This window comes from Rhinoderma darwinii, chromosome 3, assembly GCF_050947455.1.
Source record: "Rhinoderma darwinii isolate aRhiDar2 chromosome 3, aRhiDar2.hap1, whole genome shotgun sequence".
Classification (NCBI taxonomy): domain Eukaryota; kingdom Metazoa; phylum Chordata; class Amphibia; order Anura; family Rhinodermatidae; genus Rhinoderma; species Rhinoderma darwinii.
In genome coordinates, this window is record NC_134689.1 from 158726928 (window position 1) to 158746318 (window position 19391).

The window sequence follows — 19391 nt, forward strand, 5'->3', positions numbered from 1 at the left end:
GACAAATCTGTACTTTTCATTGGTGCCATTTTAGGGTACATGCAATTTTTTTGATCACTTATTACATTTTTTTGCAAGCCGGGTGACCAAAAACAAGCAATTCTGACAATGTTATTTAGTTAATTTTTTTGCTGCGTTCACCGTGTGCTATAAATGACAGTTTTACTTTATTTTGCGAGTTGGTACTATTACGGCGATACCATATGTATATAGGTTTTTTTATGTTTTGCAGCGTTTGCACAATAAAATCACTTTTTTATAAAATTATTTATTTTCTGTGTCACCATATGAAGCGGTGCGCCACGCATATCGCCACTACTTGGCTTCCTAAGGGATACTGCTATAGTGAAAAGCAGTGTTATATAGGTAATATTTTGATTGTAATTATAAAGAGGTGTGAGCAAAGTGGCACACACTTACCTCTCCCTCCTTGCCACGAGTGACAGGCAGGTGTATGAATTGGCGTCCGTCAGACCGCTGTGCACATGCGTCAGAAACCGGCGCCATGTTGTATGTACGACGAGCGCCAGACGGTTCAAGTCCAGTAATAGGAGTGATGCAGCCCCAGGGAAAGTGAATGTGTAGAGTGGTGTATGCGATAACTGCAATGTGTACCCCGCTTATAATAATAATAAATGATACATAAGAAGTGTGTGATAAAGTATAAAATGACCATGTTATTAATATAAATAAAAATTAAATCTATATATATATATATATATATATATATATAAAAAAATTAGAATAATAAACCCTTTAACAGTGTTGTGAATCGTGACATACTAAAACGTGCATGGCTTAAAAAGCACATGCCCTTACACGTAAGCAACTGGTCCTCTGTCTTTGTGCTGGGTGGATTTTTAACGTTTCTACAATAAAGTCCGAAGATTGCTTCATGAAGTGCTGGATCATATGTTTTGTTTGCTACTGTGGAAGACACCTGAGCCACTGGATTACTGAAGATGCTGGACACTGATGAGCTGGAAAAATCTTTTCATTTTACCATGGTGTCATGTTTCAAGGATCTTTGAGGTCAGACATTGATTTTCAGAATAGTCACCTATAGGTGGCACTAGAGACAGTTTTCTTCCTTTGCATACTTTTTCCCAGTGACCATTGCCTTAAATACATCCTAACACCAGCTGGATGTTTGTAATGAGGATCTGGTTGTGAAATATGCAATTACATATGTAATTCAAACAAGTGATTATTTAGCTCTTCACCTTATTACCTTCAGGATTTGACATGGCTTTTTGATGCGAATTCTGCGCTGAAATCCGCATCCCATGCATGTAAATGGGATATCTGCAACCTCGTTCAGATGCTGTGAAAAATATCTGCACAGACTTTTCTTGCGGTGCGAAGAAAAATCTTCGAGAAGGAGTAGCATACGACTTTCTCCACCGGATTGTGCATGGTGAAGCTGCTAGATTTCCACACACAGATTAACCCATTGAATGAGGCTAATCCTTGTGCTGAAACGCAGTACATCAAACTGCAAATCTGCAGCAGATATCAGAGATATGTTTCAGAAATCCTGCCACAGATCCTGCTGTAAAATATTTGTTAGATTTGCCTATAGCAAATCTGACCCATGTGAAGTCCTAAGAAAAACTCCTTCGTTCAAACCTAATTGGCAATGCAACAGAATATAGTATGTTAAAAGTAAAAAAATCCACAACACACTAGGTTTTATTAAAAAAAAAATGTTTAATTCTTAAAATAGGTTTGCATAAACATTTTAATACTACACGAGGTAGTACTGTGATACAAAACTTTTTTCCATTATATATTTTACTTTAAACTGTTAAACTTTATTATAAATTAACCTTCTTCACAAAGAAAAATTGCACATAATTGACCACTCTTCGGCTCTGATGCACTGGCATTTTGTACTTAGTATCTTTTGTCTTCAAGTTTAACAGTCTCGGCTTTAAAGTCCAAAATGCAGAAATATGAAAAGAAATAAAAAGCAAAAAAAAAAAAAAAAGAAAAAAAGAAAAAGTCCCTCAAGTGCACTTAGCAGTCGGATGGCCTTAACCTGGCTGAAGACCTGCTGCTTTTTGCATTAACTCAAATTCCCTGAAACCTCCCACCATTATATTAAAACAAGAAATGACCAAATTGGTTAAATATTTCGAACGAGAGACTGATTGCTTTTAGATTGTAAACAGCAGCCCCCATAGCTAATCTCAGACACAGGGTCTCACAGGCATCAGTGAGGGAGTCAAGTAAGTTAGAAACATCACAACAAAGGGGCTTGTAAAATAAATGAAGAGGGAAAGGGGAGGAGAATAGAGACAAAAAACAGACAAAAACAATAAAACAGCAGTCACTTAGATGAACTATACTTACGTACATGATGTATAGAGTATCTTGTGGGGCCATGAAGCAGGCCTGAGTTTGGAATTCATTTCTCCAGTTAAAGGTGGGCAGTGTATGTAGTTACAGAAAGCATGGTTGACTCAGAGTAGGTCTGATTTTCACATCCTAATCTGAATCAAACTATTCTTGACCATTTTGGCAATTTAGAATAAGACTTTAGCCTGACTGCAACCAGTGTTCAGCGATTCTTGCTTTCTGGGTTTAAATTTAAGAGCTCATCTAGGCTGACTCCAACCTCTTGGCACTTGGAAACTAGTTTTCTCAGGTTATCAGTTTTACCTCCTCCTGATGCTTCAAACAAGAGTTGCTGCAAAAGATGGGGAAGCACATGTGGTAAGGCTTGCGTCTCGCACACGCACCGACAGGTATGGCAAAGAAAAGTAAAACTAATAAAACCCCCTTAGAGAAAAAGAACAGAAGCAAACATTACATCTTTCCAGAGCTCAGCACACAGAGGCAACTTCTGCAGGGCCCTTTGGTACAAGTGCTGGACCTGTAAAACAAAACATATATTAAAGAAAAAAATAAATAGTCCGCAATCCTTCTACAGCCAAAAAATACAATCCACTCGCTTTATAATCTCCATTCCAGTGTTGGTAAACGGCAGCCTGAGAAACGCATGTGGTCAAAGTGCTGGTGGCACACATCAATACACAAGTTTCAGAATGGCTTTCTGCTTTTAATATCTACAGAATTGTTAACATTTTGATACATTCGTCCTTATTTTGTATAACAAAACTACTTTAACATTTTATATGGTGTCAAACAGCATGCCCTTTCTTAAAATAAAAAGTATAACTCTTAATAAAAGGGGTTAATGTGGGGACTGAAAATTATTAGCAGCGGGGCCGGTCACATGACGAAGAGTCGGGTCCTCAAGGAAGACTGTGCAACTGGTCCCCCGCCAGCGAAATAAAAACCTATTAAAATCTCATAATCAGCACGACGGGAGGCCAGAATGTATATTAGTGAGTGTACTCACATACTGTTAAGTTCTGTTCACACTGGCGCCATGAATTCATGATGTACAAGATAGATTCATTAAACACAGACTTACAATGGGTCCATCAGGTTTTTTGTTATTACCGGATAGAAGAGAGCAACACACAGTGTTATTGTGATCACCAAAAAGCTATAGAATCCTGATGGAAAAAATGCAAGTGTGAACAGAGCCCTACAAAAGCATACATTTCTATAATCCTATAAATTCTGCTACATTTTAAAAAAAGACAAATCTAGCTTTTATCACATATAACTTAATACTTCCTGCATGAGGGTATCCACGTTCTGTTTACTTTATGTCAAACTAAATTACAACGTAACAGCCAAAAATTCAAGCGAAACTCCATGAACAATGCTAGGAAGTTTATTTGCTGTCTTTAGGGTATGAAACGTACCCTAATGCTGTGCCAGCTTATGAATAATAAGTGGCCAGTCAAGCTCAACTTACAGTACTGGAGTTTAAAATCAAATCTCACCTCCTTATGTCCCTTTAGGAACGTTTCCACTGCAATGGCTCTAAAGGCACAACATAAAATAAAAGACAGGTTATATTTCTTCATTATACAAATCTCTTGACAAACAGCATAAGATCAATAGTTAAGCAGAATTAAGTAACGTTCATAAAAAGGAATTGAAACATCAAGTTCCACACTAAAGGTAACAAAACGACCTCTGAACCTTTGTACCGCCATAAAGTAGAACTAAGCTGATAGGGTCATTTAGGTCAAATAAATAATGGTCATGGGTAACTGTTCCTAGACAAAAATAATAATTAAAATCCTAAACACTATTGGCGGAGTGATAATGCATTATGTAGATCAGCTTTACCTGCATATTACAAGACAATAAAAAAAATAAAAAAATAATTTAGTACATTACATTTTCCAGATGGTCAGGCACATTGGGAAGTTATATGTAAACATCTTGGATTGCATTTTCACAATTTGTATATTGTTGTCATCCATTTCTTGTTTAAGTACCCTGTAAATAAACATTGTAATAAACATTGTATATTGTGATTGGAAATGCAAGGATACCCTTTTATTTGGCCAAATCATGTTTATTAAACTGGTGCGTCAATGTGGAAATGGTCGTTCGTCCTATTAGCAGAAGAGAGAGTGAAGACTGCTACATGGTCGATATTTTAACATGTTTGAAAATAAAATTCAAAAACGGAACCTCTAATATGTGCTGTGCTAGAAGGTTATGCTGCCACAGTGCTGTGGATAATGGAAGGAGCTGGCTTGTGTACTACCTTGGAGCTATACAGAGTTTCCTCTGTGCTTTAGGGATTTAACATTTGAAGTATCTCTCTAGTTACTGAAAACTTTAGACGAATTGTAGAGACAAATGAAATATTTTCATTGGTGGGGTCTGGGACTTTGGGACCCACCTCTGACAGTTCGGATCTCGGCACAAGGGAGACATGTTCTGATCCTCCCTTTGAATGAAGAGGACTTTTCACCTCTCCTGACATGTTCGTTTTACTAAATACTTGTATTCCCAATAAAATTACAATGTTGGGGCAACATGACTTAGAACCCTACAATGTTGGGGCAACATGACTTAGAACTCTGCAATGTGACGTTGCTCTGTTATACCTCCTGTAAATGTATGAATAAATCTACAACTAAGTGTTATTATTCCCCCTTGATACTGACAATGTCCAAACCGTGCTGATTGTGTATGATCACACCACTGACTATTTAATTTAGGCATGGCAGAGGAATGACAATTTAAGCGTTTTTAAAGCTTCTTTAAATAAATTTTTATTAAAAATGTTCAATTGTTTTTCAGACGCAGCTTTTATGTATCGATGCATTGTTCGCTATCAGCCGATTCGATCAGTGAACTAGACTGACGGCTCGGCTGCGAGTGGGTCCTGCGTGTCTCTAAAATTGATGAACTTGGATGTAATCGATATTATGGTGATCATGTGTAAAAGACACACAGGACCCACTCTCAGCCGAGCCCTCAGTTCAGCTGAGTGACAGATTCGGCTGATAGTGAATGATGCAGCTTCTATGTATAGAGGATACATATGAAGCGGAATCTGAAAAACGATTGACATTTTTTTAATAAAAAGTTTAAAAAGAAATGTTAATTAAAAATACATTGAATAAAAAAATAAAAAAGCATACAAGGTGTCCATAGCCTTTAAGAAAAGGTGCCCCAATATTTTTCATGATGGGGGATCACAAGTACTTAGCAACTCAAACATGTCAAGAGTTAAAAAAAAAATCCTAATCCTAATAATAATAACAGATAAATAAGGGGGACCTCCCACACGTGATGTAAAGACATGATGGCCAACATATTTGGTACTGTTGTCAATGCTGTTGGGGTCGATTGCTGTGCGGTCATACGTATATCCACATAACATCGTCACAGAACTTAAGAGGTGAATACATTGCTTTTTGTTATTGTTAGTGATTTAGCGCCTTGTATCAGGCATTTTATAATGATTGGAAATTCCCTTTAACAAATAAGCCCAGCCTTAGAGCTAAAGACATTGCCTTTCCAACAGGAAGTTTACAATTTCACAGTGCTGAAGAAATAATCGTTATTGCTCTAAATAAACAAAATAAACTAGTATAGTAAAATATAACAATCTTTCAAATACGGGGAGGAAAACAAAAAAATTATTTATTTACATATATTTGGAAAGCCGGCAGATTTAAACAGTTCTATAAGCAAATAGTGCACATGGTTATCATTATTATAAAATAGGAGGGAACGGGCCACATTTAATCAAAATTCATGACGTAGATCTCGCCAGCGTGACAACATAATCCACATACCTGAGTGCAAGTCCAAGATTCATAGGCATCATGGAAGAGAGGCGCTCCAGTATCTTAGAATGCTGTGTTTGTGGTGCACAGCTCAAATAGAAGTAAATGACCTGGAAATATGAATCAGAGATAATAATGGGAATGATACCTTGCTAAAAGTTCCCGCAGTAATGTGCCCACACACATGCATACACAATCACACACAAGAACTCTTTTGCTTAAAGAGGACCGGTTTGTTCTTCTGACATGTCTGTTTTAGTAAATACTTGCATTGCCCATAAAATAAACTCTGCGTTGTACCATTCCTCTTATTCCCCCCTACAAATTTATGCAGAAGTTTAAATCTAGGTGTTACCAGTTGGGGGTGTGTCCCTAAACAATATGACAATGTCCAATCACTGTTGACAGGACCAGACTATGAACACACCCCTTTGAACATCAATATGTTAACACCCACTTGTCAATTCCTTCATAAAATTCTAGGAGTAATAACAGAGGAACAGCACACTGAAGTTTTTTTTAAGAAAAGATGCACCAGAAATGTGATTTTATGAGAAATACAAGTATTTACTAGAACAGACATGTCAAGGGAGGTGGCAGGTCATCTTTAAAACATCAATGACATTCACAATTCAATCTAGTTATCCTTGACATCTTACCGAATTGTGGAACTCATAGTTGGTCCAGTATTCAGCGGTGCTAAAAGGAGTGGGCCGCCGCGTGGGAACAGTCATTAGGCATCGGTTAACTAAATCTGCAAAATGCTTACTATCTTGAACTGTATTCCTGCATCCAATTATTTTGCTGTTCGTAAAGACAAGATAACTGAAAAGAAAAGGGCCAGTAATTATTGACACTTGTAAATGTGACAATTCGCACATACAAACACTGTGGACACTTACTCCATCCAAAGCTTCTGCAGCATATCCTGCTGCATCACAGCCCCTAATGCGGCTTCATATGCATCCACTGCCTGCTCTCTGGTGGCATATAGAGATTGCCACAAGCTGCAAGTTATAAAGAAAGGATGTAACTTCATATAGCTTGCTAACCACTTGAGTGAAAATCCATAGATTTGCCATCTTATTATAAACATTATCACATTACAGAGAGACAACACAACATACACTTTAAAAACACTAAAGTAACCAAACGTTTGCAAAAGAAAAAAAAAATATATATTTTTTTTTTACTGGATGAAGGAATAAAAGTAAAAAATCAGGCATAATAAATTCACACCTAAAACACTCATTGCAGCTATAGTATACTTTGATTTAGACTGCGGACAATGTGCTTACCAGAAAAGAAGCCAGAGGTATGGTCTTTGCATATCTAAAATGTTGAGAGGTCCGTCATTTTTAAACGCTGGTGCAATGAAATCTAGTGGCACTGAGAAATTCAAGAGGTATCTAAAAATAAAAAATACAAATTAAAAAAAAATTCACAGCATCTTAAAGAGGCTCTGTCACCAGATTTTGCAACCCCTATCTGCTATTGCAGCAGATCGGCGCTGCAATGTAGATTACAGTAACGTTTTTATTTTTAAAAAACGAGCATTTTTGGCCAAGTTATGACCATTTTTGTAGTTATGCAAATGAGGCTTGCAAAAGTCCAAGTGGGTGTGTTTAAAAGTAAAAGTCCAAGTGGGCGTGTATTATGTGCGTACATCGGGGCGTGTTTACTACTTTTACTAGCTGGGCGTTCTGACGAGAAGTATCATCCACTTCTCTTCAGAACGCCCAGCTTCTGGCAGTGCAGATCTTTGACGTCACTCACAGGTCCTGCATCGTGTCGGCCACATCGGCACCAGAGGCTACAGTTGATTCTGCAGCAGCATCAGCGTTTGCAGGTAAGTCGATGTAGCTACTTACCTGCAAACGCTGATGCTGCTGCAGAATCAACTGTAGCCTCTGGTGCCGATGTGTCCTCGCTCGTCTGACACGATGCAGGACCTGTGAGTGACGTCACAGCGTGATCTCTGGAGAACACGGCTGTGTCTGCACTGCCAGAAGCTGGGCGTTCTGAAGAGAAGTGGATGATACTTCTCGTCAGAAAGCCCAGCTAGTAAAAGTAGTAAAAACGCCCCGATGTACGCACATAATACACGCCCACTTGGACTTTTACTTTTAAACACACCCACTTGGTCTTTTGCAAGCCTCATTTGCATAACTACAAAAATGGTCATAACTTGGCCAAAAATGCTCGTTTTTTAAAAATAAAAACGTTACTGTAATCTACATTGCAGCGCCTATCTGCTGCAATAGCAGATAGGGGTTGCAAAATCTGGTGACAGAGCCTCTTTAAGGGACTTCAGGAACTTCGATACAAACCACTTCCTTGAACAGCGACATCTTATCATAATCTTTCCCTATGTAAGCAAAAGCAAATTAAAAATTCCCTACTATTCTACCTATAGACCTGCAAAGTGATCCTTACAGGGAAGCTGTAGAGAACATGAAATCACCAGTCTCCCCGCTTCATTATCAGACCATCCTGTTTGTTAAAGAGAACCGGTCAGATGATTCCTGCAGCCCTATCTGAAGGCAGCAAACAAATGGATAATAATGGAGCTCTGTAAAATAGAAATACTGCTTCAGATGATATAAACTTATGAGTAAGGCTCTGTGCACACCACATTTTGGCCCTATGTTTAGCATGTATTCCCGACGTACAGGATAAATGTGTCCATAGTAATTTTGCAGAAACATATCCAAGTGACCTGCAGCTTTAATCAAAAAGTCCTGCATGTGTGACAGAGCAACATCTAAGGCCCCATGCACACGAACGTAAAAACGCCCGTAATTAAGGGCCCATAGGCTTTTATTGGCCACGGGTACCTTCCCGTTTGCTTACGGGAAGGTGCCAGTGTCGTTGAAAAATATGGAACATGTCCTATTTCAGGTCGTAATTACGGCACGGGCAGGCCCATAGAAGTCTATGGGGCTTCCGTAATTACAGGTAGCTACGTGTGTGCGCACCCGTAATTATGGGAGCGTTGCTAGGCGACGTCAGGGGATAGTCACGAAAGAGTTAACTGATAGTCAGTAATTCTTTCAGCACCTGGGACAGTGACTACCGCTGGAGTTAATAGTATTAAAAGTTAACTTACCCAGAACTCCCTGCTTCTTCTAGTCCGGCCTCTCGGCCCAATCACAGGCTGCAGCAGTCACATGGACTGCCGCGTCATCCAGAGAGGTCGGACTGGATGTCAAAAGAGGGACACGTCACCAAGACAACGGCCGGGGTACGTATGAACTTCTTTTACTTTCAATCGCTGCGGAAACTCTGCCCGAGAGGGCTGCCCCTTCTCTCTATCCAGCACTGATAGAGAGAAGGGGCTGCCGATTAGTGCAGAGAAAACGGGTCCATAAATACGGGTGGAATATTGGTGACAAAGGACCCGTATTTACGGGAGGCAAAAAAATACGTTCGTGTGCATGGGGCCTTACAGTGTACGTTTTCCATCTAGTTTGGTGATCCTGTCTCATTAAAAGATCAGGGTAATGCTGAACACAAATAGTTATCAGATACTGTAACATTTGCAGTGATGAAAAACTTCTAGACCATATATCTTACACAAATCTGTATTATCATGCATGCCCTGTGTGAAATGGAGATAAAAAGAATTTCTGTAACCTGTATGATAACTTTCAGATATTTTCACATTTAAAGTTAAAAAAACACTACCTTAAAAGATCTGCTGGAGTATAATTTTCACCAGTATTTTCAAAGTACAGCAGCACAAATCCTTCCATTAAAGACGACATGCAACCTAAGCGGTCCTGAGAATGTGAAAGGTTTAGTATTTAGCGTCCGTCACAAAAAAAGTTTCGTAAATTAATATTGCGATTTTTTTTTTTTATTCTGAATTTCAATTTCCTCATGACTAGGGTTGTTATTATACCAGATACCATTTGTACTTCGATTCCGATATTTTGTGTAGTATTACGATTTGCGATACCAAAACCATACTAGAGGTGAGAATCCTTTTTTATTTTTTCCCTCTTTGCATCCACGCGTTCAAACATTTAGCTTTTGCGCAACACAGCTGTGAGAGACACTGTTTTTTGCGGAATGAGTTGTGCTTTATAAGTGCCAGTTTTTAGTACATTTACATGATCGTTTAATTTATACATTTTTAACTTTGTCAAAAATGCAAAAGAAAGGAGTTTGAATGTTTTTTTTACAGCATACACCGATCGTCATAAATGTCAATATAAATTTGTTGTGCATGTTATTACAGTTGCAACGATACCATATGTGTGCATATTATTTTATGTATTGGCACTTCTATTTGTGTATTCTTTTTATTATGGATTTTTTAAAAATTTACCATTACTTTTTTTTTTTGTAACTTTAATGTACTGGCATATGTCTATATGGCAGTACATTAGCCTGTCGACTGATAGTACACAGGCAGTAGTTAAGACATGCCTAGGTATGCCCTAACAGGAAATATGGTCAGACAGCCTTATGGTCCTTTAATGGACCCTGGGCTGGCTGCCCATATATGGGATTTCCCTCTATCGCATCACAGGGATTGCCAGTTATGTGCTCAAAGGGGGTGTTCCGTTTCCAATTTTCCTTTTGAATACGACAGTCAGTTTTGATCGCGACATTCAAGAGGATAACGCCAAAGATCAGGAGTATCTCTGATCTCTGCCGTTACAGCGGGGCTTTGTATTACAGCCATTGCCCCTAGTCTTCGCGGGCAAACTCGCTGTGCCTGCGCGATCAGTTTGATTTGATGTGGCCGATGCTGCACTAATGAGCGGCAGGTGCTGAAGACAGAACATGTGGGCGCTGTGCAGTCCACACCCCCATGTTGTTTTCAGGGCCAGCGCCACCTCTCATTAGTGCAGCGCATCATGCCGATCACTAAATTAATGTATTACAGTATTAAGATGTGCAGCGACACATCTTCGTATTGAAATACATGAATTAACGGTATTGAACCGTTTTGGGGTGCACAGCATCAAAATATTATCGCTATTTCGATGCATTGTGCAACCCTACTCAAGACAATGGCAGACACATTTTACAATCTTTCTTTTTTTACTCTAATATGTAGATGCATGTAAATGACACCAGAAGCGAAATTGGCAAGTCTATATAGATGTTCGCCTGACAACACGGTTTCATATATTTAGTACAGCGGCATCAACAACTAAAACACTTTACCCTATGGACACAAACATGGAGCTGCAGAGAAATAAAAGCGGAGAAGCTGGAAAGACCGCATAATGTAGCAGTGAATATGAAATTTATTGTCAGTTCCACATTTTGCCACTACCTGGCTAGAACAGCACCAATATACCCCGGCAGGTTCTCACTAGTTTGGGTTACTTTCCATGCATGTAGACAGGACACAATTTACCTGCTGTACTAGAAATTTGCAGACATTATAGAGGATTTGTGCATTCCAAAGATTATTTCTGAACGCAGAGATCCAGACATCCATGGCATTTTCAGTCTGTCCTTTCTTCAGATACAGAGAGCACAAAGCTTCAAGTAGGTCGCAGTTTGCACTGGAACGCTTCAGGAGCTGTTTACAAAGATTTACTGCAGCCAAATGCCTTAAAGAGAAGTAAAGCCAAGAAGTCAATTTCCATAGCAGACATCCAATTTTCCAGTGTCAACACGTCTTTATGTTGTTACCTGTCATGCATAAGATGCAGCGAGATCATATTCTTATAAAGTGGTAGACAAACTTCTACACTTTCCTCCGTATTCAAGTTTTCATCAGAACAGGAAAAAACAGCAGCTATTGAATGAGAAAAGACAACATTTCTTAATAAACTTCTGTAAAAAGGCCACATATTTCGACACTTTACATTGAACGTCGTAGCTTCCTTTACAAATGCAAGGTTAGAAATGTGTCTAGACTTAATTCCTGCTACTATTAAAGGGGTTTCCCCATCAGGGACATTTATGACCTATCCACAGGATAGGTCATAAGTGTCATATAGATGCGGCTTCCACCTCTGGGACCCGCACCTATCTCCAGAACGTGGCCACCAAACCCCGTTCTACCCATCGCTCTCGATGCCTCTCCGGACACTTCCTGACTATATGGTCGGGAGTTACGAAAACAGCGTAGCACGCTGAGCTAAGTGGTTTCCATTTTTCTATAACTCCCATAGTAATGGATGGTAGTTACAGAAGCAGTGTAGCATGCGAGCTACGCGGTTTCCGTAACTACCATGCATTACTATGGTTGGAATCACCTGCGGCAGAACAAGGTTTAGAGGACCCGCATCTATCTGACATTTATGACATGTCAAATGTCTCATGGGAAAAACCCTTTAATTATAACAACCTATAAACCAGATGTGATTTTAGGAATGTTAAGTTACAGTCCCTCTACTTACTCCATTCTACTAAGTAGATAAGGATTGTGTATAAAAATATTGCGATCTATGACAGTCACAATGCAGGATTAAGGGATCATTTATGACTGGATCAAACGAACACAAAAAATAAATAAAAATAAAAAAAAATACCCAGCCCTCCCCCGACTCTGCTGGTCATCTGTATTCATAAGAGAGTGACACTTATGTCACTTCCAGTTAATGAGCGTATATTACATATGGCAATGTAGGGGTCTTGTATTAGGCCTCATGCACACGTTTCTGTAAGGGACAGTATTCCCGCAGCGAGGCAGGGACACCTAACGTCATACATAACTATGATGCTAGGAGCCCGGCTCCCTGAACTGTGTACGTTACGGGAAATGCTGCCGACGTGCAGTCCGTAGATCACGGACCGAACACTGTTGTGTGCATGAGGATTTGGAAAAAATACACACGGTGCAAACAAAGCACAAAAAATAAAAATAAAAAATATACATACATACATATAAAAAATTTAAAAAAACAAAAACAGGATTAACACTGTATGCAAGCACACGGATATGACACACCTTCAAATAGAGCAAGCAGCATGGCAGGATCTGTCGTTACACTTTGGGAATTCAGCCAAGGTATTAGAAACGGGTCCTTGTTAACTATCCTGGAGGGGTTTGCAACAGTTGGGTCATAGAAATTAGCAGGAAGACTACTGAACTCCATGAGGTGAATGTAAGAAAGCCATGCTAAGCAGCGATCCTTGGGAGTGAGGTGATCTGCTATACTCTTCTCACAAGGGGACTTTAAAGCATTCTGTAAAACACATTAAAACACAAAAGTTAAAGGATGCAAACATTCAGCTGATTAAATGCTTTCGGAATACATTATATAACTAGAGTCTGTAAATACATCCCAAGGTCTGTTTCAGACAAGCATAATATGGGTACACTTTCTGCTTCCATATTATTTCATTTTGACTGCAAAGTGTGAACTCAGTCCGAACAGCGTCTGTCTCGTGACGTCAAATAAGTTGCAACAAGCACTCGTAACACATACGCATCAATAAAAGTTTGGACATTTTACACTGCCCCCTACACATTTATTGCACAAAATCCACTGACAACTTCCCTAGGGTTCGCCGTCACATGCTACAGTCATAGCGATAACGATATCACTAGAGATGAATGTCTAATGCATTTCTGATGGATGAAAAAAAGATTTCCAATACCATTTCTTATCCCTTCTTCCGTAGTGGCACAAATACAGCCTCTCTTGCTGAACTTTATTTGGAATAAAAAGAATTCATAACAAAAAAATATTTATACCAAAGAATAAAGTATGGAGGGTTAGGGGTTCCACACGTGGCAGTAGACCATTTGTTGGAAGAACAGGTTCTTTCTTGTTCTTCATATAAGTAATTATTGGCGGCTGCCTATTTAGGAGCAGCGTTGCCACCAACGTCTGTATCGGTCTCTTTACTTTTGTGGACAAAATATGTATGTTAACATAAGTGGGTACATTTAACTTTAAAACATATTCCCTGGAACATATTTGAATTAGCTATTCTAGGCATAAGCGCCCAACCTTGTATGAATGCTGAACTGAAAGTATTGTTTGAGTGTTTCCAAACAGGGGCAGCACAATCCCTTGAAAATCTGGCAGTTTCATATAATCTCCCCTTTAGGCTACACTATTAATATATTCAAATACGACACTTTGGCCAGGTAAAGCTACCTATGAAACCAAATAATCTTCTTCCCATAAATACTTTCTTCGATGGTTGGCTATCCAAAGCGGCTTACTTTTAGTCAGGACTTATTTTTTACCATAAGTCCAAGTGGAGAATCGATTTAGAAGTTTAAGTGGAAGGGGGAATTAGGAACTTCCTTCTCAGCAGACCAATGGATCAAAGCAGCAAATTGGACACTTAAAAATTCTAAATGTATTAACCAAGTAGAACTTATGAATATCGTATTATTGATATTATACGGAGAGTGAAAAGTCAATGTTACTATGAAACTACTCTGCTCTCGGTTTCCTCCACTCTTCATGCATTAAGGCCTCATGCCCACTCCAGTTATTTTCATCAGGGTGCTATCCGTTTTTTAACGGATAGCACCGGACATTAATTTCTATGGGGCCTTGTTCCGTGGGTCCATTCCGGCAAAAGTAGAACATGTCCAACTTCGTCTGTCCGTTGTTCAGTGTCAGTCTCGCCCTTTGAAGCCTATGGGTCTGTCACAACAACAGACGGCACACGGTATGCATCCATGTGCCGTCCGTTTTTCACGCATCCGTAGCCAAGCAACGACATGGCGTGCCAAAGTTCCCCGCATTCAACACACAAGATGGATTGTAACAGACCGTTTAGAACTGAAGACAAACGGAAGCACAACGTGCGTTTAAAACGGAACAATGGAAACTACACAGATGTCACAACGGACACACGGATCGGTTTTAAACGGATGTGAAAACAGTGAAGGATGTGTGCATGAGGCCTTAGACTGTAGAACAAAAGGTTGAATGAGTCTTAAAAGAGGATCTGTCACTAATGCCTTATCTCCTAGCTTATCTGATAGGCTACACTGATAATGCTAGTGAAAATTGTGTCCCAAAAAGTTTATTATTTAAAAAAAAAAAAAGTTATGAGATTTTTTTTCTAAATATGTAAATAAACCTTTATTAGACAAGTGGGAGGTAACAGCAGCGATTCTCCTGAGGTGGAGCTGCCTCACCGCCTCTTACGTGTGACATAACAATGAAGCTGCTTCACATAGTATGAGACACATTCTAGAGGGATGGGGGATCACTTGAAACAGCCATATCTCAGTTCTGGTGGCATATGAAGAGGAGGTTCTAATCTTTCATATGGCACCAGGTTCCCAGTTGTAGCTGTGACACAACCAGAGATATCACCTGTTGAATACACAGTCGGGAATGGACGCTGTATATTATAAGATCAGGCTGTGTTGCTGGGCAGAGAAGGCGGGAGAAGCTATATGCTGATTGGACAGTGTCATACAGAAAACATGACACCGCCCAGCGTGAAAAGAAAGAGTCACCTCCTATTTGGCTATTCGAGCCACATTAGCATATTTAGAAAAATACCGAAAAAGGCCATACTTACAAATGGACACAGCCAGGCCAGAAATGCATTTCTGGCCTGGCTGTGTCCATTTGTAAGTATGGCCTTTTTCGGTGTTTTTGTATATGTCCCTGTGTTTTTATCGGTTATATTTAGAAAAATGCTCATAACTTTGCAAATCATAAACGTTTTTTTTTTTTTTTTTTTTAAAACAAAACAAATCACACTGTAGTTACCAGCACAATAGCGTCTATTAGACTAGTTAGGAGAAAGGGAATTAATAAACTAGTGGCACCTTCCCTTTAAAGAGGCTCTGTCACCAGATTATAAATGCTCTATCTCCTACATAATCGGATTGGCGCTGTAATGTAGAGAACAGTGGTTTTTATTTTGAAAAACGATCATTTTTGAGCAAGTTATGAGTTTAGATTTATGCTAATTAGTTTCTTAATAACCAGCGTGTTCTTACTTTTTACCAACTGGGGGTTGTACAGATGTTTTTTTTAGTTTAGACTTAGATTCTTGGGCCTCATTCACACAGCAGGGTTTCCCGGCAGGGTTTCCCGGCCGTTCATAAATCGGCCGGCACCCGGCTGCATTAGGAATAATAGACCCCTAATGGGGCTATTCACACGACCGATTTTTTGACGGCCGGGAAAACCGGCCGTCAAAAAATAGGACATGCTCCATCTTCGCCCGGGTACCCGGCCCCCATAGAAGTCTATGGGGCCGGGTAATACACGGCCATCACCGGGATGTGTCCCGAGTGATGGCCGGGTTTTCCGCTCTATCTCCTCCTCCTCACAGCGCAGAGTGCATGTGAGGAGGAGGAGTTGATGCCATTCTGACGAATGGCATCGCTGTACACTGTGTGGCAGGGCCGGGGTGTACAGCAGGTGGAAGGGAGCGCTGCGCTGGCTCCCTTCCCCTGCTTGAAAAGCACCCTGGCCCGGCGACACCTTCGATGGCGCCGCTAGCAGCTGCTGCTGCTGCTACTACTGTAGCGACGCCACTATAGCAGAGCAGGGAGGTATCTCCCCGCTCTGCTATGTGCTAGCCGCTTGAAGGAGCGGAATCCCCGTGTTTTCAGGGATTCCGCTCCTGGACAGAGCGCTTGATGTCTCTGTCCATATCTGGGCAGTGACATCAGGGGAAACTCCTGAAGCGGAATCCCCAAACACATGGGGATTCCCCTTCAGGAGTTGCCGCTGATGTCACTGTCCGGATCTGCCCGGCCCGGCACGGATGCAAAACGGCCGATTTTACCGGCCGACACTCGGGCTCGGGAACGACCCGGTCGTGTGAATCCCGCCTTGGTCTTTCAAATTCTGGGGATTTTATAAAAAGACATGTGAATGCAGAGACAAACGCTAACCATCTTGGAATCTTATTTCTAGGATGTGTTGTCTCATTTTCTGCTTGATTCACATTTTTAGCCACAAATATCAATGTTTATGGAAATTACATTTAGGTACCTATATGCAATTTTGTGTCTGTGTATAAAAAGCCGATTGGAATTTTAACAATTTGCCAGGTGTTTACTCTCAGAGAATATAAATTGGTATGAGGTTTTAGTAGGATATTTTTTTTAATTTGTACATTTCAAAAGTATAAAAATTGTCCCGTCTACCAAAGGTACAAAATGTCATAAAAACCTGGAAACCAAAGGGTTAAATCACGGCACAGCAGGACCTCGAGTTAAGGAATGGCTGGCATCTGATCAGCAAATTGTTTAAATAAGGAACTAGTGACGTCGCATGTTCTTTCCAATAATTAAAAAAATAAAATAAAATCGGAGACCTTTATGTCCCTTAACCCCTTAGTGACCAGCCTATTTTAGACCTTAATGACCAAGCCATTTTTGAAATTTTTCCATCGTCTCATTCAAAGAGCTATAACTTTTTTATTTTTCGTTCGTCGATATAAGATAATATGTAGAAGGTCTTGTTTTTTGCAGGACAAGTTGTAATTTTTAATAGAATTTATGGATTAACTTTTATGAACTTTTTTTTGGGGGGGGGGGGGGGGATAGAAAAAAAAAACACGATTTCGCCACATTTTTTTGCGTCCTAAATTCACACCGTTTACCGTGTGTTATAAATAACAATAACTTATCCAGCGGGTTGTTGCAATTGCAACGATATCAAATTTATATCGATTTTGTATGTTTTACTACTTTTACACAGTGAAAACACTTTTTTTTCAAAATTATTTGTTTTGTGTCTCCATATTTGAAGAGCCAAAACTTTTTTATTGTTCCGCCGATGCAGTTGTATGAGGGCTTTTTTTTTGCTGGACGACTTGTAGTTTTTGTCGGTACCATTTTGGAGTAAATGCGACTTTTTGATCACTTATCAAATTTTTTTGGAGTCAGGATTCAAAGAAAACAGCAATTTTTGCATGGTTTTTTAATTTAATTTTTCACAACGTTCACAGTGCGGGTTAAATGTAATCACTTTATATAGTTGGGGTCGTTAGGGACGCTGCGATACGAAATAGGTTTAACTTTATTTTGTTTTTTAATTAAGAAGTTTGTAAGGGGGAAAAGATGGGTTTTTCATTTTGTTCCTTTTTTTTTTTACTAGCCCCACTAGGGGACTTCATTATGCGATCCTACGATCGCATTTATAATACACTGCAATACTTTTGTATTGCAGTGTATTACGCTTGTCCGTGTAAAACGGACAGGCATCTGCTAGGACATGGCATGACCTAGCAGGCATTTACTACAGGCAGACCTGGGGGCCTTTATTAGGCCTCCGGCTGCCATCAGAGACACAGACACTCGGCGATCTTATCGCCGGTGTCAGTGGGATGAGAGGGAGCTCCCTCCCTCTCTCCAAAACCACTCCGATGCGGCGCTCGCTATTCAGCACCACATCTGAAGGGTTAAAACGGGTGAGATCAATACGGATATCATTCTCACACGTTCGAGAAGGGACTCCCCCAGCCCTCAGCTACCTCTGGCAGCTGAGAGCAGGGAGATTTAACGGCTCCCTGCTGTTCATTTATTCTGCTACAGCGCCGTAGAAAGGCTATTGCATCGGAATAAAGCCCGTTAGTGGCCGCCGTAAAAACACTACGGGGCGGTCAGTAACGGGTTAATGGCAATGCACGTTATACCATTAATGTCACCAGAGTTCAGAAACCTGGCAGGGGCCATAAACCACGTGAGGGATAGCGTAAAACTCTTCAAAACTTGAAGTGCATCAAATTCCACAGATACAAATCATAGTAAAAATATAAAAGCAATTCACCTGTAAAATAGCAAGAGCATTTTGGAGTCTTCCTGTGAAAAGGTTCACATGTACACGGTACAATAAAACTTCGAGACACTGCAGTGAAAGCAGGTCACATTTCTGCACTGCCTCTACCTGTTGCACCAGGTACTGCAGTGTTCGACTGCACACTTGGTCCTTCCCATCAAAGGAATTCTCCAAAGTAAGGAACTGCAGATGGAAAAAGGATATTAATCAGTCAAAAGTATATAAGAGGTGGGACAGGTACACATCCAAAAAGCAGTGCCAAAGGAAAAAAAATAGTGACATTGCAGATTATTAAGGCCCCATGAACATGACCGTAGTTTTCATCCGTAATAACAAATCTGTAATTATGGATGAAATTGCGGACCCGTTCATTTCTATTGGCCACGGACACCTTTCAGTATACTTATGGAGGTGTGTCCGTGCCGTAGAAATGATCTGCAAAATATAGAACATGTCCTATTCCTGTCCGCAATTGTGACACGGTGCTCGCGAATAGAAGTCTATGGGCACGTAC

General features: G+C 40.0%; 1 protein-coding gene across 3 annotated transcripts in view; it reads right to left on the reverse strand.

Annotated features, from left to right (window-relative positions):
- Positions 1 to 1690: 1690 nt before the first annotated feature.
- Positions 1691 to 19391, reverse strand: part of ZFC3H1 (zinc finger C3H1-type containing) — a 69328-nt gene continuing 51627 nt past the window's right edge. For all 3 annotated transcript variants that reach the window (XM_075856956.1, XM_075856955.1, XM_075856957.1), the window contains exons 23-35: positions 18869 to 19060; positions 13102 to 13339; positions 11838 to 11943; positions 11557 to 11755; positions 9867 to 9961; positions 7478 to 7588; positions 7082 to 7186; positions 6839 to 7004; positions 6189 to 6289; positions 4267 to 4368; positions 3864 to 3903; positions 2816 to 2878; positions 1691 to 2692 (exon numbers count right to left, since the gene is read on the reverse strand). In XM_075856956.1, the coding sequence (XP_075713071.1) occupies positions 2564 to 2692; positions 2816 to 2878; positions 3864 to 3903; positions 4267 to 4368; positions 6189 to 6289; positions 6839 to 7004; positions 7082 to 7186; positions 7478 to 7588; positions 9867 to 9961; positions 11557 to 11755; positions 11838 to 11943; positions 13102 to 13339; positions 18869 to 19060 (1647 nt within the window). In that variant the 3' untranslated portion in view covers positions 1691 to 2563. The remainder of the gene's footprint in view (positions 2693 to 2815; positions 2879 to 3863; positions 3904 to 4266; positions 4369 to 6188; positions 6290 to 6838; positions 7005 to 7081; positions 7187 to 7477; positions 7589 to 9866; positions 9962 to 11556; positions 11756 to 11837; positions 11944 to 13101; positions 13340 to 18868; positions 19061 to 19391) is intronic.